Source organism: Oncorhynchus clarkii, chromosome 7 (genome assembly GCF_045791955.1).
Source record: "Oncorhynchus clarkii lewisi isolate Uvic-CL-2024 chromosome 7, UVic_Ocla_1.0, whole genome shotgun sequence".
Lineage (NCBI taxonomy): Eukaryota > Metazoa > Chordata > Actinopteri > Salmoniformes > Salmonidae > Oncorhynchus > Oncorhynchus clarkii.
In genome coordinates this window covers 1,687,781-1,712,780 of record NC_092153.1, presented here as the reverse complement: position 1 = coordinate 1,712,780, position 25,000 = coordinate 1,687,781, and the positions used below count along the sequence as shown (strand labels likewise).

Genomic DNA, 25,000 nt, shown 5'->3' with positions numbered 1-25,000 from the left:
GGTGTACACTGCATACTACAAAGTGTTCACTGCATACTACAAAGTGTTCACTGCATACTACAAAGTGTACACTGCATACTACAAGGTGTTCACTGCATACTACAAAGTGTTCACTGCAAACTACAAAGTGTTCACTGCATACTACAAAGTGTTCACTGCATACTACAAAGTGTACACTGCAAAGTACAAAGTGTTCACTGCATACTACAAAGTGTTCACTGCAAAGTACAAAGTGTACACTGCATACTACAAAGTGTACACTGCATACTACAAAGTGTACACTGCATACTACAACGTGTACACTGCATACTACAAAGTGTACACTGCATACTACAAGGTGTACACTACAAAGTGTACACTGCATACTACAAAGTGTCCAAGTGCATTGTAATAACTATGCATCCTAGATAAAGATAACAGTACTTTGGTCAATCCGTCTATAAGAACAAACGTTTTGGCAGCAGGACACGTTGAAGGAGTTGTTGACGGTCTATAATAATGTATATAAATAATCTATATAATGTATATATAATGTATAGGGTGTATAATGTATATATAATGTATAGGGTGTATAATGTATATATAATGTATAGGGTGTATAATGTATATAATGTATAGGGTGTATAATGTATATATAATGTATAGGGTGTATAATGTATATATAATGTATAGGGTGTATAATGTATATAATGTATATAATGTATAGGGTGTATAATGTATATATAATGTATAGGGTGTATAATGTATATAATGTATAGGGTGTATAATGTATATAATGTATAGGGTGTATAATGTATATATAATGTATAGGGTGTATAATGTATATATAATGTATAGGGTGTATAATGTATATATAATGTATAGGGTGTATAATGTATATATAATGTATAGGGTGTATAATATATATAATGTATAGGGTGTATAATGTATATAATGTATAGGGTGTATAATGTATATATAATGTATAGGGTGTATAATGTGTATATAATGTATAGGGTGTATAATGTATATAATGTATAGGGTGTATAATGTATATAATGTATAGGGTGTATAATGTATATATAATGTATAGGGTGTATAATGTATATAATGTATAGGGTGTATAATGTATATATAATGTATAGGGTATATAATGTATATAATGTATAGGGTGTATAATGTGTATATAATGTATAGGGTGTATAATGTATATATAATGTATAGGGTGTATAATGTATATATAATGTATAGGGTGTATAATGTGTATATAATGTATAGGGTGTATAATGTATATATAATGTATAGGGTGTATAATGTGTATATAATGTATAGGGTGTATAATGTATATAATGTATAGGGTGTATAATGTATATATAATGTATAGGGTGTATAATGTATATAATGTATAGGGTGTATAATGTATATATAATGTATAGGGTATATAATGTATATAATGTATATAATGTATAGGGTGTATAATGTGTATATAATGTATAGGGTGTATAATGTATATATAATGTATAGGGTGTATAATGTATATATAATGTATAGGGTGTATAATGTGTATATAATGTATAGGGTGTATAATGTATATATAATGTATAGGGTGTATAATGTGTATATAATGTATAGGGTGTATAATGTATATAATGTATAGGGTGTATAATGTATATATAATGTATAGGGTGTATAATGTATATATAATGTATAGGGTGTATAATGTATATAATGTATAGGGTGTATAATGTAAGAACAAACGTTTTGGCAGCAGGACACGATGAAGGAGTTGTTGACCTGGATATTCCTTCAGCTTCCTACAACTGCACACAAGCTGACTCAAAAAGCAGCATTTCAATTATAGATTTATTGTTATACTTTCTTTATAAAAGGTTCATGGGGGACGGTCTACATCATCTGAATAATATATATTTTTTTTTATTTTTTTTATTTTTTACCTTTATTTAACCAGGCAAGTCAGTTAAGAACAAATTCTTATTTTCAATGACGGCCTGGGAACAGTGGGTTAACTGCCTGTTCAGGGGCAGAACGACAGATTTGTACCTTGTCAGCTCGGGGGTTTGAACTCGCAACCTTCGGGTTCCTAGTCCAACGCTCTAACCACTAGGCTACCCTGCCGCCCCAATATAATAATAGTCCTGTCTTGTGCTGTCTTGTGCTGTCCTTTCCTGTCCTGTGCTGTCTTGTGCTGTCCTTTCCTGTCCTGTGCTGTCCTTTCCTGTCCTGTGCTGTCCTTTCCTGTCCTGTGCTGTCCTTTCCTGTCCTGTCCTGTGCTGTCCTTTCCTGTCTTGTGCTGTCCTTTCCTGTCCTGTGCTGTCTTGTGCTGTCCTTTCCTGTCCTGTGCTGTCTTGTGCTGTCCTTTCCTGTCCTGTGCTGTCCTTTCCTGTCTTGTGCTGTCCTTTCCTGTCCTGTGCTGTCCTTTCCTGTCTTGTGCTGTCCTTTCCTGTCCTTTCCTGTCCTGTGCTGTCCTTTCCTGTCCTGTGCTGTCCTTTCCTGTCCTGTGCTGTCCTGTGCTGTCTTGTGCTGTCCTTTCCTGTCCTGTGCTGTCTTGTGCTGTCCTTTCCTGTCCTGTGCTGTCTTGTGCTGTCCTTTCCTGTCCTGTGCTGTCCTGTCCTGTCTTGTGCTGTCCTTTCCTGTCTTGTGCTGTCCTTTCCTGTCCTGTCGCTGCAGATAATGTGGGGGGGGGGGGGGCAGCCAGGTGTGGAGGTGTTTGGGTGTGACGGGGTTATCTGTCTGAAAATAGATCTCTCACAAGGCCCTCAGTCTGGCCAGTAGAGCCTCTACATCAGAGTCTCCATTAGTGTTGCTGGGACATGATGAAGACTCTCTCTCTACCTCAACCTCTCTCTCCTTCTCCCTCCCTCTTCCCATCCCTCTCTCATTCTCCCTCCCTCTCTCTATCCCCGTGTCTCGGTCCATCCCGGTGGTGGTTATGGGTTTGTGTCCTCCTGGTTCCCGACGCAGCGGGCCCCTGCTCCTGGCCGTGGCAGACCCGGTAGCGTTGGGCGGATGTCCCTCTGTGTCATAATGAGCCTCCTTCGTGGACGCCACTCCTCTCTGTCCTCTCGCCGCCGCCCCCATCACCGCCGCTGTGCTCACATTGATATTCTGCCGGGACCGCGACCTTTGTAAAGGTGTCTTTGTGTTTTCTGAGGGGAAAAGAGAGAGAGAGAGAGTAGGAAGAGGAGGAGAGATGAGAAAGAGGGATAAGAAGGGTAGTGAGAGAGTCAGATTGAGAGTTGTACACACACACACGTTTCCACTATGATTGTAGAGGGGATAATTAATGTCAGTGATGTCTCATGTGGACGATTCACCAGTCAGTGTGCCGGCTAGGTGGCCCAACCCAACGAGCCAGGAGACGACCCAACGAGCCAGGAGACGACCCGACGAGCCAGGAGACAACCCGACGAGCCAGGAGACGACCCGACGAGCCAGGAGACGACCCGACGAGCCAGGAGACGACCCAACGAGCCAGGAGACGACCCAACGAGCCAGGAGACGACCCAACGAGCTAGGAGACGACCCAACGAGCTAGGAGACGACCGAACGAGCGAGGAGACGACCCAACGAGCTAGGAGACAACCCAACGAGCCAGGAGAGGACCCAACGAGCTAGGAGACAACCCAACGAGCTAGGAGACAACCCAACGAGCTAGGAGACAACCCAACAAGTCTTATTAGATAGGTCTAGTGTCCTATTAGATAGGTCTTATAAACAGACAGGGATCTAGTGTCCAATTAGATAGGTCTAGTGTCCTATTAGATAGGTCTAGTGTCCTATTAGACAGGTCTAGTGTCCAATTAGATAGGTCTTATAAACAGACAGTGATCTAGTGTCCTATTAGATAAGTCTAGTGTCCTATTAGATAGGTCTTATAAACAGACAGGGATCTAGTGTTCTATTAGATAGGTCTTATAAACATACAGGGATCTAGTGTCCTATCAGATAGGTCTAGTGTCCTATTAGATAGGTCTTATAAACAGACAGTGATCGAGTATCCTATTAGATAGGTCTAGTGTCCTATTAGATAGGTCTAGTGTCCTATTATATAGGTCTAGTGTCCTATTAGATAGGTCTAGTGTCCTATTAGATAGGTCTTATAAACAGACAGTGATCGAGTATCCTATTAGATAGGTCTAGTGTCCTATTAGATAGGTCTAGTGTCCTATTAGATAGGTTTTATAAACAGACAGGGATCTAGTATCCTATTAGATAGGTCTAGTAGCCCCACACCACTCTCCTACCCCCTCACCTCTTAGAAACCCAGGGACGACGGACAGAGAGCAAGCAAGGTCCTGTAGGCTGTTATTACACAGAGTTAATTAGTTAATTAGAGAGAGAGAGAGAGAGAGAGAGAGAGAGAGAGAGAGAGAGAGAGACAGAGAGAGAGAGAGAGAGAGAGAGAGAGAGAGAGAGAGACAGAGAGAGACAGAGAGAGAGAGAGAGAGAGAGAGAGAGAGAGACAGACAGACAGAGAGACAGACAGAGAGAGACAAAGAGAGAGAGGGAGAGACAGACAGAGAGAGAGCCAGACAGAGAGAGAGGCAGACAGAGAGAGATGCAGACACACAGAGAGAGAGACACACAGAGAGAGAGAGAGAGACACAGAGATAGAGAGACACAGAGAGAGAGAGAGACAGACAGAGAGAGAGAGAGACAGAGAGACACAGAGAGAGAGAGAGAGCCAGACAGAGAGTCTGGGTGTCTCAATAGGAGGACACGTCTTGTCTATCAATTACTTACACTGAACAGGTTTGATTATTTTAGGCTGTTGACCAATTGAAAGTGTTCTCTGGGTCACATGTTCTGCCACTGTTGCAGCTTCCTGATAGGTGGAGAGAGGTGAGGTCAACCCTGGCAGTTGTCTGTCTATATAGAGGAGGTAGTTTAGATTGAACCTGGGCTACAGAACCCAATGAGACACATCAGTCAGAGACTTCACTACAGCTCTGAGCTGAGGCCAGAGGGTTTATATTAGTTTGACTGGGATGACTAACCGCCATTTCACAGTGATTTCAGATTTCACAGTCTGAATAGTGAAGAGATGTGGAGAGAGGGAGAGCAGGGCGAGAGAGGGATAGATAGCAGGGTGAGAGGGAGAGAGAGGTGGAAGAGCAGGGTGAGAGAGAGAGAGAGGTGGAGAGTGGGAGAGCAGGGTGAGAGAGAGAGAGAGGTGGAGGGAGGGAGAGCAGGGTGAGAGAGAGAGAGAGGTGGAGGGAGGGAGAGCAGGGCGAGAGAGAGAGAGGTGGAGGGAGGGAGAGCAGGGTGAGAGAGAGAGAGATGTGGAGAGTGGGAGAGAGAGAGAGAGATGTGGAGAGAGGGAGAGAGAGAGAGAGATGTGGAGAGAGGGAGAGCAGGGAGAGAGAGGGAGAGATAGCAGGGTGAGAGGGAGAGAGAGGTGGAGAGTGGGAGAGCAGGGTGAGAGAGAGAGAGATGTGGAGAGTGGGAGAGAGAGAGAGAGATGTGGAGAGAGGGAGAGCAGGGAGAGAGAGGGAGAGATAGCAGGGTGAGAGGGAGAGAGAGGTGGAGAGTGGGAGAGCAGGGTGAGAGAGAGAGAGGTGGAGAGTGGGAGAGCAGGGTGAGAGAGAGAGAGAGGTGGAGGGAGGGAGAGCAGGGTGAGAGAGAGAGAGAGGTGGAGGGAGGGAGAGCAGGGCGAGAGAGAGAGAGAGGTGGAGGGAGGGAGAGCAGGGTGAGAGAGGGATAGATAGCAAGGTGAGAGAGAAAGAGGTGGAGGGAGAGCAGGGAGAGAGAGAGATATGTGGAGATATGAGGCCTCAGAGCCTAGCTGTCCTCACACACAGTCTGGCCTCAGAGCATAGCTGTCCTCACACACAGTCTGGCCTCCGAGCTGTCCTCACACACAGTCTGTCCTCAGAGCATAGCTGTCCTCACACACAGTCTGTCTTCAGAGCATAGCTGTCCTCACACACAGTCTGGCCTCAGAGCCTAGCTGTCCTCACACACAGTCTGTCCTCAGAGCCTGTGATACGAACAGCGTAGACACTCAGAATCTACAGGAACCCTGTGATACGAACAGCGTAGACACTCAGAATCTACAGGAACCCTGTGATACGAACAGCGTGAAACACTCAGAATCTACAGGAACCCTGTGATACGAACAGCGTAAACTCTCAGAATCTACAGGAACCCTGTGATACGAACAGCGTAGACACTCAGAATCTACAGGAACCCTGTGATACGAACAGCATAGACACTCAGAATCTACAGGAACCCTGTGATACGAACAGCGTAGACACTCAGAATCTACAGGAACCCTGTGATACGAACAGCGTAGACACTCAGAATCTACAGGAACCCTGTGATACGAACAGCGTGAAACACTCAGAATCTACAGGAACCCTGTGATACGAACAGCGTAGACACTCAGAATCTACAGGAACCCTGTGATACGAACAGCGTAGACACTCAGAATCTACAGGAACCCTGTGATACGAACAGCGTAGACACTCAGAATCTACAGGAACCCTGTGATACGAACAGCGTAAAACACTCAGAATCTACAGGAACCCTGTGATACGAACAGCGTAGACACTCAGAATCTACACGAACCCTGTGATACGAACAGCGTAGACACTCAGAATCTACAGGAACCCTGTGATACGAACAGCGTAAACACTCAGAATCTACAGGAACCCTGTGATACGAACAGCGTAGACACTCAGAATCTACAGGAACCCTGTGATACGAACAGCGTAAACTCTCAGAATCTACAGGAACCCTGTGATACGAACAGCGTAAACTCTCAGAATCTACAGGAACCCTGTGATACGAACAGCGTAGACACTCAGAATCTACAGGAACCCTGTGATACGAACAGCATAGACACTCAGAATCTACAGGAACCCTGTGATACGAACAGCGTAGACACTCAGAATCTACAGGAACCCTGTGATACGAACAGCGTAGACACTCAGAATCTACAGGAACCCTGTGATACGAACAGCGTAGACACTCAGAATCTACAGGAACCCTGTGATACGAACAGCGTGAAACACTCAGAATCTACAGGAACCCTGTGATACGAACAGCGTAGACACTCAGAATCTACAGGAACCCTGTGATACGAACAGCGTAGACACTCAGAATCTACAGGAACCCTGTGATACGAACAGCATAGACACTCAGAATCTACAGGAACCCTGTGATACGAACAGCGTAGACACTCAGAATCTACAGGAACCCTGTGATACGAACAGCGTGAAACACTCAGAATCTACAGAAACCCTGTGATACGAACAGCGTAAACTCTCAGAATCTACAGGAACCCTGTGATACGAACAGCGTAGACACTCAGAATCTACAGGAACCCTGTGATACGAACAGCGTAGACACTCAGAATCTACAGGAACCCTGTGATACGAACAGCGTAGACACTCAGAATCTACAGGAACCCTGTGATACGAACAGCGTAGACACTCAGAATCTACAGGAACCCTGTGATACGAACAGCGTAGACACTCAGAATCTACAGGAACCCTGTGATACGAACAGCGTAGACACTCAGAATCTACAGGAACCCTGTGATACGAACAGCGTAGACACTCAGAATCTACAGGAACCCTGTGATACGAACAGCGTAGACACTCAGAATCTACAGGAACCCTGTGATACGAACAGCGTAGACACTCAGAATCTACAGGAACCCTGTGATACGAACAGTGTGAAACACTCAGAATCTACAGGAACCCTGTGATACGAACAGCGTAGACACTCAGAATCTACAGGAACCCTGTGATACGAACAGCGTAGACACTCAGAATCTACAGGAACCCTGTGATACGAACAGCGTAGACACTCAGAATCTACAGGAACCCTGTGATACGAACAGCGTGAAACACTCAGAATCTACAGGAACCCTGTGATACGAACAGCGTAGACACTCAGAATCTACAGGAACCCTGTGATACGAACATGGTTTATGAACATCAGTTGAATATAACATCTCATCAATAACCTCTTGGTGACAACAACAACAACAACACAGTAACCGCTAAGGAATTCTGGAATGTTCTGATTACACACTTCCTGTTTCAACGTTAAACAGAGATTAAACTAGTCTTCTGTTTCAACTTCCTGTTAAAGTTCTCACCCCCCCCCCCCCCCCCCCCCCCCCCCCCCCCCCGGCCAGACAGTGTTCTGGTTGGTACGGTAACAGCTCGCAGTCCTGGGTTCAAATAGTACTTGAACAAAACAACAACAAAAACTTTAACATGCTTGCAGCGTTTGCTTTATCCTGCCTGGAGTGCATGACGGACGGGGTTTTCACCTTCTACACTATTCGATGGGTTTCATTTATCCAGGCAGGCTCAATCAACCAGACTGAAGTACATCACGTGATTTCAAATAGTGTTTGAACCCAGGTCTAGTACGAGCGCTAGCCTGTTACCTTCCTTCAGTCACAACGGGTTTGTATTTCACACGGAGTGAGACGGCGATCCTAAATGGCACCCTATTCCCTAAGTAGGGCGCTACTTTCGACCAGGGCCCCACAGGGCCCAAGCACTACGTAGGGAATAAGGGTTCAGCATTGAGGAGACAGCCTGCCCTCCCTGACAGCGCTCAACATCCAGTTCTCAGAGACTTACTTACGAATTCTAAAACAGCCTCAAGTCTTGCTCTATATTTTATACAAGTTGAATATTTTAAAATATCAACCCACTCAACAGCCAATGAAAGCATTTCTTACTGGGACCGTCTGTGCTAAAAATAACATCTCATCTGTCCTATCACATTACAGAGGGATTCATCACCCTTCTATCACGCCCTTCATCCCACAGACAACTTCACTCTGGTAAACAGGCCGTCTGTATCAACACAGCTTACTCCATCCCTCTCACTCCCTCCCTCCGCTCCTCATCCCTCTCTGCCTCCATCCCTCCCTCCGCTCCTCATCCATATCTGCCTCCATCCCTCTCTCTCTCTCCCTCCGCTCCTCATCCCTCGCTGCCTCCATCCCTCTCTCTTTATCTCTCCCTCCATCCCCTTCTCTTTATCGCTCCCTCCATCCCCCTCTCTTTATCTCTCCCTCCATCCCCCTCTCCCTCCATCCCCCTCTCTTTAACTCTCCCTTCATCCCCCTCTCATCTCTCCATCCTTCTCTCCCTCCATCCCAGTCTCTCCCCCTCCATCCCAGTCTCTCCCCCTCCATCCCTCTCTCCCGCTCTCCCTCCATCCCTCTCTCCCGCTCTCCCTCCGTCCCTCTCTCCCTCAACATCCCTCTCTCCCTCCCTCTCCCTCAACATCCCTCTCTCCATCCCAGTCTCTAGAGAGCCCACTGTAGGGAGAGTTAAGTTCCCTCCCATCTCCTCAGCAGCATCACAGTTACAACAGGACAGCAGAGGAAGCATAGCATCTGTATAGTGATATGTTGACCAGAGGAGTGTATTGTCTCTATAGTGTTGACCAGAGGAGTGTATTGTCTCTATAGTGTTGACCAGAGGAGTGTATTGTCTCCATAGTGATATGTTGACCAGAGGAGTGTATTGTTTCCATAATGATATGTTGACCAGAGGAGTGTATTGTCTCTATAGTGTTGACCAGAGGAGTGTATTGTCTCTATAGTGTTGACCAGAGGAGTGTATTGTCTCTGTAGTGATATGTTGACCAGAGGAGTGTATTGTCTCCCTAGTGATATGTTGACCAGAGGAGTGTATTGTCTCCCTAGTGATATGTTGACCAGAGGAGTGTATTGTCTCCATAGTGTTGACCAGAGGAGTGTATTGTCTCTATAGTGTTGACCAGAGGAGTGTATTGTCTCTGTAGTGTTGACCAGAGGAGTGTATTGTCTCTATAGTGATATGTTGACCAGAGGAATGTATTGTCTCACTAGTGATATGGTGACCAGAGGAGTGTATTGTCTCTGTAGTGTTGACCAGAGGAGAGTATTGTCTCTATAGTGATATGTTGACCAGAGGAGTGTATTGTCTCTATAGTGATATGTTGACCAGAGGAGTGTATTGTCTCCATAGTGTTGACCAGAGGAGTGTATTGTCTCTATAGTGTTGACCAGAGGAGTGTATTGTCTCTATAGTGTTGACCAGAGGAGTGTATTGTCTCTATAGTGTTGACCAGAGGAGTGTATTGTCTCCATAGTGATATGTTGACCAGAGGAGTGTATTGTCTCCATAGTGATATGTTGACCAGAGGAGTGTATTGTCTCTATAGTGATATGTTGACCAGAGGAGTGTATTGTCTCTATAGTGTTGACCAGAGGAGTGTATTGTCTCTATAGTGATATAATGACCAGAGGAGTGTATTGTCTCTATAGTGTTGACCAGAGGAGTGTATTGTCTCCATAGTGATATGTTGACCAGAGGAGTGTATTGTCTCTATAGTGTTGACCAGAGGAGTGTATTGTGTCTATAGTGTTGACTAGAGGAGTGTATTGTCTCTATAGTGATATGTTGACCAGAGGAGTGTATTGTCTCCATAGTGTTGACCAGAGGAGTGTATTGTCTCTATAGTGATATGTTGACCAGAGGAGTGTATTGTCTCTATAGTGGTATGTTGACCAGAGGAGTGTATTGTCTCTATAGTGTTGACCAGAGGAGTGTATATTCTCTATAGTGATATAATGACCAGAGGAGTGTATTGTCTCTATAGTGTTGACCAGAGGAGTGTATTGTCTCTATAGTGTTGACCAGAGGAGTGTAATGTCTCCATAGTGATATGTTGACCAGAGGAGTGTATTGTCTCTATAGTGTTGACCAGAGGAGTGTATTGTCTCCATAGTGATATGTTGACCAGAGGAGTGTATTGTCTCTATAGTGATATGTTGACCAGAGGAGTGTATTGTCTCTATAGTGTTGACCAGAGGAGTGTATTGTCTCCATAGTGATATGTTGACCAGAGGAGTGTATTGTCTCTTTAGTGTTGACCAGGGGAGTGTATTGTCTCTATAGTGTTGACCAGAGGAGTGTATTGTGTCTATAGTGTTGACTAGAGGAGTGTATTGTCTCTATAGTGATATGTTGACCAGAGGAGTGTATTGTCTCCATAGTGTTGACCAGAGGAGTGTATTGTCTCTATAGTGATATGTTGACCAGAGGAATGTATTGTCTCCCTAGTGATATGTTGACCAGAGGAGTGTATTGTCTCTGTAGTGTTGACCAGAGGAGTGTATTGTCTCTATAGTGATATGTTGACCAGAGGAGTGTATTGTCTCTATAGTGATATATTGACCAGAGGAGTGTATTGTCTCTATAGTGTTGACCAGAGGAGTGTATTGTCTCCATAGTGATATGTTGACCAGAGGAGTGTATTGTCTCTATAGTGTTGACCAGAGGAGTGTATTGTCTCTATAGTGTTGACCAGAGGAGTGTATTGTCTCCATAGTGATATGTTGACCAGAGGAGTGTATTGTCTCCATAGTGATATGTTGACCACAGGAGTGTATTGTCTCTATAGTGATATGTTGACCAGAGGAGTGTATTGTCTCTGTAGTGATGACCAGAGGAGTGTATTGTCTCTATAGTGTTGACCAGGGGAGTGTATTGTCTCCATAGTGATATGTTGACCAGAGGAGTGTATTGTCTCTATAGTGTTGACCAGAGGAGTGTATTGTCTCTATAGTGATATGTTGACCAGAGGAGTGTATTGTCTCTATAGTGTTGACCAGAGGAGTGTATTATCTCCATAGTGTTGACCAGAGGAGTGTATTGTCTCTATAGTGTTGACCAGAGGAGTGTATTGTCTCTATAGTGATATGTTGACCAGAGGAGTGTATTGTCTCCTTAGTTATATGCTGACCAGAGGAATGTATTGTCTCTATAGTGTTGACTAGAGGAGTGTATTGTCTCTATAGTGATATGTTGACCAGAGGAGTGTATTGTCTCTATAGTGTTGACCAGAGCAGTGTATTGTCTCCATAGTGATATGTTGACCAGAGGAGTGTATTGTCTCTGTAGTGATGACCAGAGGAGTGTAGTCTCTATAGTGTTGACCAGAGGAGTGTATTGTCTCTATAGTGTTGACCAGAGGAGTGTATTGTCTCCATAGTGATATGTTGACCAACCAGAGGAGTGTATTGTCTCCATAGTGATATGTTGACCAACCAGAGGAGTGTATTGTCTCCATAGTGTTGACCAGAGGAGTGTATTGTCTCTATAGTGTTGACTAGAGGAGTGTATTGTCTCCCTAGTGATATGTTGACCAGAGGAGTGTATTGTCTCTATAGTGTTGACTAGAGGAGTGTATTGTCTCTATAGTGATATGTTGACCAGAGGAGTGTATTGTCTCTATAGTGTTGACCAGAGGAGTGTATTGTCTCCATAGTGATATGTTGACCAGAGGAGTGTATTGTCTCTGTAGTGATGACCAGAGGAGTGTATTGTCTCTATAGTGTTGACCAGAGGAGTGTATTGTCTCCATAGTGATATGTTGACCAGAGGACTGTAGTCTCTATAGTGTTATGTTGACCAACCAGAGGAGTGTATTGTCTCCATAGTGATATGTTGACCAACCAGAGGAGTGTATTATCTCCATAGTGATATGTTGACCAACCAGAGGAGTGTATTGTCTCCATAGTGATAAGTTGACCAACCAGAGGAGTGTATTGTCTCCATAGTGATATGTTGACCAGGGGTGTGTGTGTATTGTCCTTCCCTGCATTCTGCCAAACCTCCAGCTGAACTCAGATCAACTCATTATGTGTGTTTCTCAAACGGCACCCTAGTACCTCCACACTGGGCAGAAGTAGTGCACTATACAGGGAATCGGGTGTAATTTAGGACACGCTCCCACGTGTTGGTTAGCAGCGATAACACGGCACTAGCAACCCCTGAGGGTACCAGTCCAAACGTGACACTAACGATGCATAAATGACCTCTGGAAAACACATGGAACTACATCTGAAACATCTAGTTGACCTGTACATGACCTCTGGAAAACAATAGAACTACAGCTGAAACATCTAGTTGACCTGTATATGACCTCTGGAAACCAATAGAACTACATCTGAAACATCTAGTTGACCTGTACATGACCTCTGGAAACCAATAGAACTACAGCTGAAACATCTAGTTGACCTGTACATGACCTCTGGAAACCAATAGAACTACATCTGAAACATCTAGTTGACCTGTACATGACCCCTGGAAACCAATAGAACTACATCTGAAACATCTAGTTGACCTGTACATGACCCCTGGAAACCAATAGAACTACAGCTGAAACATCTAGTTGACCTGTACATGACCTCTGGAAACCAATAGAACTACAGCTGAAACATCTAGTTGACCTGTACATGACCTCTGGAAACCAATAGAACTACAGCTGAAACATCTAGTTGACCTGTACATGACCTCTGGAAACCAATAGAATTACAGCTGAAACATCTAGTTGACCTGTACATGACCTCTGGAAACCAATAGAACTACAGCTGAAACATCTAGTTGACCTGTACATGACCTCTGGAAACCAATAGAACTACAGCTGAAACATCTAGTTGACCTGTACATGACCTCTGGAAACCAACAGAACTACAGCTGAAACATCTAGTTGACCTGTACATGACCTCTGGAAACCAATAGAACTACATCTGAAACATCTAGTTGACCTGTACATGACCTCTGGAAACCAATAGAACTACAGCTGAAACATCTAGTTGACCTGTACATGACCTCTGGAAACCAATAGAACTACATCTGAAACATCTAGTTGACCTGTACATGACCTCTGGAAACCAATAGAACTACATCTGAAACATCTAGTTGACCTGTACATGACCTCTGGAAACCAATAGAACTACATCTGAAACATCTAGTTGACCTGTACATGACCCCTGGAAACCAATAGAACTACAGCTGAAACATCTAGTTGACCTGTACATGACCTCTGGAAACCAATAGAACTACATCTGAAACATCTAGTTGACCTGTACATGACCTCTGGAAACCAATAGAACTACAGCTGAAACATCTAGTTGACCTGTACATGACCTCTGGAAACCAATAGAACTACAGCTGAAACATCTAGTTGACCTGTACATGACCTCTGGAAACCAATAGAATTACAGCTGAAACATCTAGTTGACCTGTACATGACCTCTGGAAACCAATAGAACTACAGCTGAAACATCTAGTTGACCTGTACATGACCTCTGGAAACCAATAGAACTACAGCTGAAACATCTAGTTGACCTGTACATGACCTCTGGAAACCAACAGAACTACAGCTGAAACATCTAGTTGACCTGTACATGACCTCTGGAAACCAATAGAACTACAGCTGAAACATCTAGTTGACCTGTACATGACCTCTGGAAACCAATAGAACTACAGCTGAAACATCTAGTTGACCTGTACATGACCTCTGGAAACAAACAGAACTACAGCTGAAACATCTAGTTGACCTGTACATGACCTCTGGAAACCAATAGAATTACAGCTGAAACATCTAGTTGACCTGTACATGACCTCTGGAAACCAATAGAACTACAGCTGAAACATCTAGTTGACCTGTACATGACCTCTGGAAACCAATAGAACTACAGCTGAAACATCTAGTTGACCTGTACATGACCTCTGGAAACCAACAGAACTACAGCTGAAACATCTAGTTGACCTGTACATGACCTCTGGAAACCAATAGAACTACAGCTGAAACATCTAGTTGACCTGTACATGACCTCTGGAAACCAATAGAACTACAGCTGAAACATCTAGTTGACCTGTACATGACCTCTGGAAACCAATAGAACTACAGCTGAAACATCTAGTTGACCTGTACATGACCTCTGGAAACAAACAGAACTACAGCTGAAACATCTGATTGACCTCCACATGACCCCTGGAAACCAATAGAACTACATCTGAAACATCCTAATGACCTCCACATGACCTCTGGAAACCAATAGAAAGAGAGAGAAAGAGAGAGAGAGAGAGATTGAGAGAGAGAGAGAGAAAGAGAGAGAAAGACAGAGAGACAGAGAGACAGAGACAGAGACAGAGACAGAGAGAGACAGAGAGAGACAGAGAGAGAGAGACAGAGAGAGAGAGAGGAGGGGGGTAGAGAGAGAGATGGAGAGAGAGACAGAGAGAGAGACAGATAAAGACAGAGAGACAGAGAGAGAGACAGAGAGAGACAGAGAGAGAGAGACAGAGAGAGACAGAGAGAGACATAGAGAGAGACAGAGAGACAGAGAGAGAGACAGAGAGAGAGAGAGAGAGAGAGAGAGACAGAGAGAGAGACAGAGAGAGAGACAGAGAGAGAGACAGAGAGTTTTTCACTTTATATTTTCACTTTGTATGTTGTCTACCTCACTTGCTTTGGCAATGTTAACACATGTTTCCCATGCCAATAAAGCCCTTGAATTGAATTGAATTGAATTGAATTGAGAGAGAGAGAGAGAGACACAGAGAGAGAGAGAGAGAGAGAGAGACAGAGAGAGAGAGAGACAGAGAGAGAGAGAGAGACAGAGAGAGACAGAGAGAGAGAGAGAGACAGAGTGGGAGAGAGAGAGAGAGAGAGAAGGACAGAGAGAGAGAGACAGAGAGAGAGAGAGTTGAATGGTTTCAGTAATCAGTAATGAGCCTAGTGGAGGAGGAGATCAGAGCAGGGTTGCATCACCACGTGGAACCCTACTCCCTTTATAGTGCACTACCTATGAACAGGGCCCATAGGGATCTGGTCTAACGTAGTGCACTACAACATAGATAGATAGGGTGCCATTTGGGATACAAGCCAAGCTGTCTGCTTCCTCGGTCTAAAGGTCAACTCTCATTGCCATTCCAGCAGGGTGAGGACACAAACACACGGTATTCATGCTCAGACACTCCATCACCCATTAGCATTTATCTCATAAGAGACAACATGCATATATTCACCTACTGCACCCATGACCGCTGTCCTAAATAGCTCCCTATTCAGTACACTACTTTAGACCAGAGCCCTATGGCACCATATTCCCTATTCAGTACACTACTTTAGACCAGAGCCCTATGGCACCATATTCCCTATTCAGTACACTACTTTAGACCAGAGCCCTATGCCACCATATTCCCTATTCAGTACACTACTTTAGACCAGAGCCCTATGCCACCATATTCCCTATTCAGTACACTACTTTAGACCAGAGCCCTATGGCACCATATTCCCTATTCAGTACACTACTTTAGACCAGAGCCCTATGCCACCATATTCCCTATTCAGTACACTACTTTAGACCAGAGCCCTATGGCACCATATTCCCTATTCAGTACACTACTTTAGATCAGAGCCCTATGGCACCATATTCCCTATTCAGTACACTACTTTAGACCAGAGCCCTATGCCACCATATTCCCTATTCAGTACACTACTTTAGACCAGAGCCCTATGGCACCATATTCCCTATTCAGTACACTACTTTAGACCAGAGTCGCGGAATAGAGAGTCATTTGGGACACAGGGTACGTGATCAACTTCTGCTGAGAGAAGAGGACATTACGAGAGACGATACTGTGAGAGTAATGTCTTACTGTAAACAGACATCACCTATAGATCATCTGTCTGTAAACAACAGACATCACCTATAGATCATCTGTCTGTAAACACCAGACATCGCCTGTAGATCTTTAACATATAGCTGAAGGAGTGTGTGTATAGATGAGTTGGCGTGTGTGGGAGGCCCTGTCCTCTCTCTCTCCTCTGCTGAATCCTAGAGATGTAACTGAACATAATTAAAGAGGAGGGCACACGACTCCTGGGTGATGCTAATGGTTAACTTGGCCCCCAGAACACTCAGGCTAAACAGTGTCGGTTGCTGTGACTGCTGGCATCTCAACGATATTAAGCCTTGTGTTAAGACTCCATTTGAAGGTCACCACCACTCAACGACGAGGAGGAGGGAAGGAGAGGAGAGAGAGGAGGTGAAAAGAGAGGGTAGAGAATGTAGAGAGGGGAGGGGAGAGAGAGGAGGTGGGGAGAGGGGAGTGTGGAGAAAGGAGGAGGGTAGAGAGGGGAGGGTAGAGAGAGGAGGGTAGAGAGAGGAGGGTAGAGAGAGGAGGTGGGGAGAGAGGGGAGGGTAGAGAGAGGAGGTGGGGAGAGAGGGGAGGGTAGAGAGAGGAGGTGGGGAGAGAGGGGAGGGTAGAGAGAGGAGGTGGGGAGAGAGGGGAGGGTAGAGAGAGGAGGTGGGGAGAGAGGGGAGGGTAGAGAGAGGAGGTGGGGAGAGAGGGGAGGGTAGAGAGGAGGTGGGGAGAGAGGGGAGGGTAGAGAGGGGAGGGTAGAGAGGGGTGGTGGGGAGAGAGGGGAGGGTAGAGAGAGGAGGTGGTGGGGAGAGAGGGGAGGGTAGAGAGGAGGTGGGGAGAGAGGGGAGGGTAGAGAGGAGGTGGGGAGAGAGGGGAGATGGCGAGAGTGGAGGGGTGAGAGAGTATGTGGGGAGAGAGGGGAGATGGAGACAGGAGGGGTGAGAGAGTATGTGGGGAGAGAGGAGGCAGGGAGAGAGGGTGGGGAGAGAGGAGGCAGGGAGAGAGGGGGGAGAGAGTGGAGGTGGGGAGAGAGAGGAGATGGAGAGAGAGGAGGGGTGAGAGAGTATGTGGGGAGAGAGGGGAGGGTAGAGAGAGGAGGGGGAGAGAGGAGGTGGGGAGAGAAGGGAGGGGGAGAGAGGAGGTGGGGAGAGAGGGGAGGGGGAGAGAGGTGGTGGGGAGAGAGGGGAGGGGGAGAGAGGAGGTGGGGAGAGAGGGGAGATGGAGAGAGAGGAGTGGGGAGAGAGTATGTGGGGAAAGAGGAGAGGCGGGGAGAGAGGAGGTGGGGAGAGAGGAGGTGGGTAGAGAGGGGAGGTGGGTAAAGAGAGGATCAGAGAGAGACACAAATTAACGGAGAGGTCCGCTCCACTGGCCTGCCCCCCACGTCTCCCCCCGTCTGGAGAGGCCTCACCCAGTCAGCAATTAAAAAGACATGGACCACCACGCACCTCACACACACACACACACACACACACACACACACACACACAATATTTCTGTGGGAATCATCTCAACCCCTCTACAGTAGCTGCAGAGAACCTACTGTCCTATAGTCTAACTGTAGTTATAACAGACAGTACAAACCTACTGTCCTATAGTTTAACTGTAGTTATAACAGACAGTATAAACCTACTGTCCTATAGTTTAACTGTAGTTATAACAGACAGTACAAACCTACTGTCCTATAGTTTAACTGTAGTTATAACAGACAGTATAAACCTACTGTCCCATAACAGACAGTATAAACCTACTGTCCTATAGTTTAACTGTAGTTATAGCAGACAGTATAAACCTACTGTCCCATAACAGACAGTATAAACCTACTGTCCTATAGTTTAACTATAGTTATAACAGACAGTATAAACCTACTGTCCTATAGTTTAACTGTAGTTATAACAGACAGTATAAACCTACTGTCCTATAGTTTAACTGTAGTTATAACAGACAGTATAAACCTACTGTCCTATAGTTTAACTGTAGTTATAACAGACAGTATAAACCTACTGTCCTATAGTTTAACTGTAGTTATAACAGACAGTATAAACCTACTGTCCTATAGTTTAACTGTAGTTATAACAGACGGTACAAACCTACTGTCCTATAGTTTAACTGTAGTTATAACAGACAGTATAAACCTACTGTCCCATAACAGACAGTATAAACCTACTGTCCTATAGTTTAACTATAGTTATAACAGACAGTATAAACCTACTGTCCCATAACAGACAGTATAAACCTACTGTCCTATAGTTTAACTATAGTTATAACAGACAGTATAAACCTACTGTCCCATAACAGACAGTATAAACCTACTGTCCTATAGTTTAACTGTAGTTATAACAGACAGTATAAACCTACTGTCCTATAGTTTAACTGTAGTTATAACAGACAGTATAAACCTACTGTCCTATAGTTTAACTATAGTCATAACAGACAGTATAAACCTACTGTCCCATAACAGACAGTATAAACCTACTGTCCCATAACAGACAGTATAAACCTACTGTCCTATAGTTTAACTATAGTTATAACAGACAGTATAAACCTACTGTCCCATAACAGACAGTATAAACCTACTGTCCTATAGTCTAACTGTAGTTATAACAGACAGTATAAACCTACTGTCCTATAGTTTAACTATAGTTATAACAGACAGTACAAACCTACTGTCCTATAGTTTAACTGTAGTTATAACAGACAGTATAAACCTACTGTCCCATAACAGACAGTATAAACCTACTGTCCTATAGTTTAACTGTAGTTATAACAGACAGTACAAACCTACTGTCCTATAGTTTAACTGTAGTTATAACAGACAGTATAAACCTACTGTCCTATAGTTTAACTGTAGTTATAACAGACAGTATAAACCTACTGTCCCATAACAGACAGTATAAACCTACTGTCCTATACCAGTCTGTCAGAACAGCCCTGACTACCTTCAGGGGATCTGGGATCCACATTAAGGACACTGTCTACCTTCAGGGGATCTGGGATCCACATTAAGGACACTGTCTACCTTCAGGGGAGCTGGGATCCACATTAAGGACACTGTCTACCTTCAGGGGAGCTGGGATCCACATTAAGGACACTGTCTACCTTCAGGGGAGCTGGGATCCACATTAAGGACACGGTCTACCTTCAGGGGAGCTGGGATCCACATTAAGGACACTGTCTACCTTCAGGGGAGCTGGGATCCACATTAAGGACACTGACTACCTTCAGGGGATCTGGGATCCACATTAAGGACACTGACTACCTTCAGGGGAGCTGGGATCCACATTAAGGAGGAAACACTGTCTACCTTCAGGGGAGCTGGGATCCACATTATGGACACTGTCTACCTTCAGGGGATCTGGGATCCACATTAAGGACACTGTCTACCTTCAGGGGAGCTGGGATCCACATTAAGGACACTGACTACCTTCAGGGGATCTGGGATCCACATTAAGGACACTGTCTACCTTCAGGGGAGCTGGGATCCACATTAAGGACACTGTCTACCTTCAGGGGATCTGGGATCCACATTAACGTTTGGGAGACACTCCTGAGACCATACACACACACACACAGCGACCGTTTGGGAGACACTCCTGAGACCATATACACACACACACAGCGACCGTTTGGGAGACACTCCTGAGACCATATACACACACACACAGCGACCGTTTGGGAGACACTCCTGAGACCACACACACACAGCGACCGTTTGGGAGACAATCCTGAGACCACGCACACACACAGCGACCGTTTGGGAGACACTCCTGAGACCACACACACACAGCGACCGTTTGGGAGTCACTCCTGAGACCACACACACACACAGCGACCGTTTGGGAGATACTCCTGAGACCACGCACATACACAGCGACCGTTTGGGAGACACTCCTGAGACCACACACACACACAGCGACCGTTTGGGAGACACTCCTGAGACCACACACACACACAGCGACCGTTTGGGAGACACTCCTGAGACCACACACACACACAGCGACCGTTTGGGAGACACTCCTGAGACCACACACACAGCGACCGTTTGGGAGTGACTCCTGAGACACCACACACACAGCAACCGTTTGGGAGACACTCCTGAGACCACACACACACACAGCGACCGTTTGGGAGACACTCCTGAGACCACACACACACACACAGCGACCGTTTGGAAGATACTCCTGAGACCCCCTGGAGAAAAATAATTGAGTAGAGTGGAGTCGGTTGAGTTTCCTTGACCCCAAAAAAGGAGGGTGAGTGTATTTCTGTTTTTGAAAGAGTGTGTTTGAAAGAGTAAGTGTGCGTATGAGAATGGGTGGGTATGTTTGAGAGTGTGTGTGTGTGTGTGAGGCAGAGGAACTGAAGGATCATCTTTAGGAGGAGGGGAAAAAGGAGGTGAAGGAAGAGGGGGATGCCTTTAGGGACTGAAAGGTTACAGTAAGTGCAGTATTTATCTCCTTTATGCCGAGAGCTCCCATGGGGCCACAGGGCCATAACAATAAATCACTACTGACAGAGAGACGAGGAACTCAACCACTTAGAAAGTCTATAGCCGAGCAACAAGTCTATATGGTGGGGTGGAGTAGAGTTCACCATGGAGAAATAAACTGTGGATGAATACTGTATACAGGTTTACTGTGGATGAATACTGTATACTGGTTTACTGTGGATAAATACTGCATACTGGTTCACTGTGGATAAATACTGTATACTGGTTTACTGTGGATGAATACTGTATACTGTGGATATTTACTGTATACTGGTTCACTGTGGATAAATACTGTTTACTGTGGATGAATACTGTATAATGGTTTACTGTGGATAAATACTGTTTACTGTGGATATTTACTGTATACTGGTTCACTGTGGATAAATACTGTTTACTGTGGATGAATACTGTATAATGGTTTACTGTGGATAAATACTGTTTACTGTGGAAGAATACTGTATAAAGGTTTACTGTGGATGAATACTGTTTACTGTGGATGAATACTGTATACTGGTTTACTGTGGATAAATACTGTTTACTGTGGATGAATACTGTATACTGGTTTACTGTGGGTAAATACTGTATACTGGTTCACTGTGGATAAATACTGTATACTGGTTTACTGTGGATGATTACTGTATACTGGTTTACTGTGGATAAATACTGTATACTGGTTCACTGTGGATGAATACTGTATACTGGTTCACTGTGGATAAATACTGTATACTGGTTTACTGTGGATAAATACTGTATACTGGTTTACAGTGGATACATACTGTATACTGGTTTACTGTGGATAAATACTGTATACTGGTTTACTGAAGGTTGGATAAATACTGTTTACTGGTTTACTGTGGATAAATACTGTATACTGGTTCACTGTGGATAAATACTGTATACTGGTTTACTGTGGATAAATACTGTATACTGGTTTACTGTGGATAAATACTGTATACTGGTTTACTGTGGATAAATACTGTTTACTGGTTTACTGTGGATAAATACTGTATACTGGTTTACTGAAGGTTGGATAAATACTGTTTACTGGTTTACTGTGGATAAATACTGTATACTGGTTCACTGTGGATAAATACTGTATACTGGTTTACTGTGGATAAATACTGTATACTGGTTTACTGTGGATAAATACTGTATACTGGTTTACTGTGGGGTGGATAAATACTGTATACTGGTTTACTGTGGATAAATACTGTATACTGGATTACTGTGGGTGGATAAATACTGTATACTGGTTTACTGTGGATAAATACTGTATACTGGTTTACTGTGGATAAATACTGTATACTGGTTTACTGTGGATAAATACTGTATACTGGTTCACTGTGGATACATACTGTATTGGGGATATTATATTGGATAAATTACAGCAGGTACAAACACAAGCAACACACACACACACACACACACACACACACACACACACACACACACACACACACACACACACACACACACACACACCAGGGAGCAGTGTTTTCCTTAGTCTAGCAGAACACAGTAAATCCCCAGAGGTCACCAGATCACAGAGCAGGTTGATGTGGTCTGGAAGCTAATTAGCTTTACAGGACAGGGCTTCGGGTCTGAGTCACACACACTGATCAAAACACTGCCAGGTTCATTCATACACACTGATCAAAACACTTCCAGGTTCATTCATACACACGGATCAAAACACTTCCAGGTTCATTCATACACACGGATCAAAACACTGCCAGGTTCATCTATAAACACACTGATCAAAACACTGCCAGGTTCATTCACACACACTGATCAAAACACTGCCAGGTTCATTCACACACACTGATCAAAACACTGCCAGGTTCATTCATACACACTGATCAAAACACTGCCAGGTTCATCTATAAACACACTGATCAAAACACTGCCAGGTTCATCTATAAACACACTGATCAAAACACTTCCAGGTTCATCTATAAACACACTGATCAAAACACTTCCAGGTTCATCTATAAACACACTGATCAAAACACTGCCAGGTTCATCTATAAACACACTGATCAAAACACTGCCAGGTTCATCTATAAACACACTGATCAAAACACTGCCAGGTTCATCTATAAACACACTGATCAAAACACTTCCAGGTTCATCTATAAACACACTGATCAAAACACTTCCAGGTTCATCTATAAACACACTGATCAAAACACTTCCAGGTTCATCTATAAACACACTGATCAAAACACTTCCAGGTTCATCTATAAACACACTGATCAAAACACTTCCAGGTTCATCTATAAACACACTGATCAAAACACTTCCAGGTTCATCTATAAACACACTGATCAAAACACTTCCAGGTTCATCTATAAACACACACTGATCAAAACACTTCCAGGTTCAACACCAGCTGCGTCTGATAAACACACAGGGCCCAACGAGACGGTAACGCTCTCAGCACAACTCCCTCATTTAGCCGTGTTGTTTTCTTTAACGTGAAAACAGAACAACAGATAAGCAGCGTGAGACGTGTGTGTGTGTGAGAGAGAGAGAGAGAGAGAGAGAGGGGGGGGGGGGGAGAGGGGGGGAGGAGAGAGAGAGAGAGAGAGAGAGAGAGAGAGAGAGAGAGAGAGAGAGAGAGAGAGGGGGGGGGTGAGGAGGAGAGAGAGAGAGAGAGAGAGAGAGAGAGAGAGAGAGAGAGAGAGAGAGAGACGTCAGTGTCTAGCTCCACAACAGAACAGCCTTCAGCTGTCAACTAGCTGTACTACATCGGCTTCACCTGTTGATTTCTATCCTTTGTTGTTCACATCTTCGCCACACAGTTTTCTCTCCGAGCACTGAGGTGAAACAACGGCTTTCACCGGGGAAGGATGTGGTTGGTTTAAAGTTGACACTTATGTTGGTTTATCAACTTTCTACAGACGACCTAGATAACACTCATTAGCCACAAACACACCTAACACACAACACACAGACTCACAGAATCCACATAGGAGGAGGGTGTACTGGGGAGGAGGGTGTACTGGGGAGGAGGATGTACTGGGGAGGAGGGTGTACTGGGGAGGAGGATGTACTGGGGAGGAGGAGGGTGTACTGGGGAGGAGGATGTACTGGGGAGGAGGAGGATGTACTGGGGAGGAGGAGGATGTACTGGGGAGGAGGAGGGTGTACTGCGGAGGAGGATGTACTGGGGAGGAGGGTGTACTGGGGAGGATGGTGTACTGGGGAGGAGGGTGTACTGGGGAGGAGGGTGTACTGGGGAGGAGGGTGTACTGGGGAGGAGGAGGGTGTACTGGGGAGGAGGAGGGTGTACCTGGGAGGAGGATGTACTGGGGAGGAGGAGGATGTACTGGGGAGGAGGGTGTACTGGGGAGGAGGAGGGTGTACTGGGGAGGAGGAGGGTGTACTGGGGAGGAGGGTGTACTGGGGAGGAGGGTGTACTGGGGAGGAGGATGTACTGGGGAGGAGGAGGATGTACTGGGGAGGAGGAGGGTGTACTGGGGAGGAGGATGTACTTGGGAGGAGGAGGATGTACTGGGGAGGAGGAGGGTGTACTGGGGAGGAGGATGTACTGGGGAGGAGGAGGATGTACTGGGGAGGAGGAGGGTGTACTGGGGAGGAGGAGGATGTACTGAGGAGGAGGAGGGTGTACTGGGGCGGAGGCGGGTGTACTGGGGAGGAGGAGGATGTACTGGGGAGGAGGAGGGTGTACTGGGGAGGATGTGGTTGGTTTAAAGTTGACACTTATGTTGGTTTATCAACTTTCTACAGACGACCTAGATAACACTCATTAGCCACAAACACACCTAACACACAACACACAGACTCACAGAATCCACATAGGAGGAGGGTGTACTGGGGAGGAGGGTGTACTGGGGAGGAGGATGTACTGGGGAGGAGGGTGTACTGGGGAGGAGGATGTACTGGGGAGGAGGAGGGTGTACTGGGGAGGAGGATGTACTGGGGAGGAGGAGGATGTACTGGGGAGGAGGAGGGTGTACTGCGGAGGAGGATGTACTGGGGAGGAGGGTGTACTGGGGAGGATGGTGTACTGGGGAGGAGGGTG

General features: G+C 45.2%; 1 protein-coding gene across 1 annotated transcript in view; it reads right to left on the bottom strand.

The window, feature by feature from the left end:
* Nucleotides 1-2,695: 2,695 nt before the first annotated feature.
* Nucleotides 2,696-25,000, bottom strand: part of LOC139414026 (protein diaphanous homolog 3-like) — a 618,119-nt gene continuing 595,814 nt past the window's right edge. Inside the window, exon 30 of the mRNA XM_071161902.1 lies at nt 2,696-3,146. Within this exon, the coding sequence (XP_071018003.1) occupies nt 2,746-3,146 (401 nt within the window). The 3' untranslated portion in view covers nt 2,696-2,745. The remainder of the gene's footprint in view (nt 3,147-25,000) is intronic.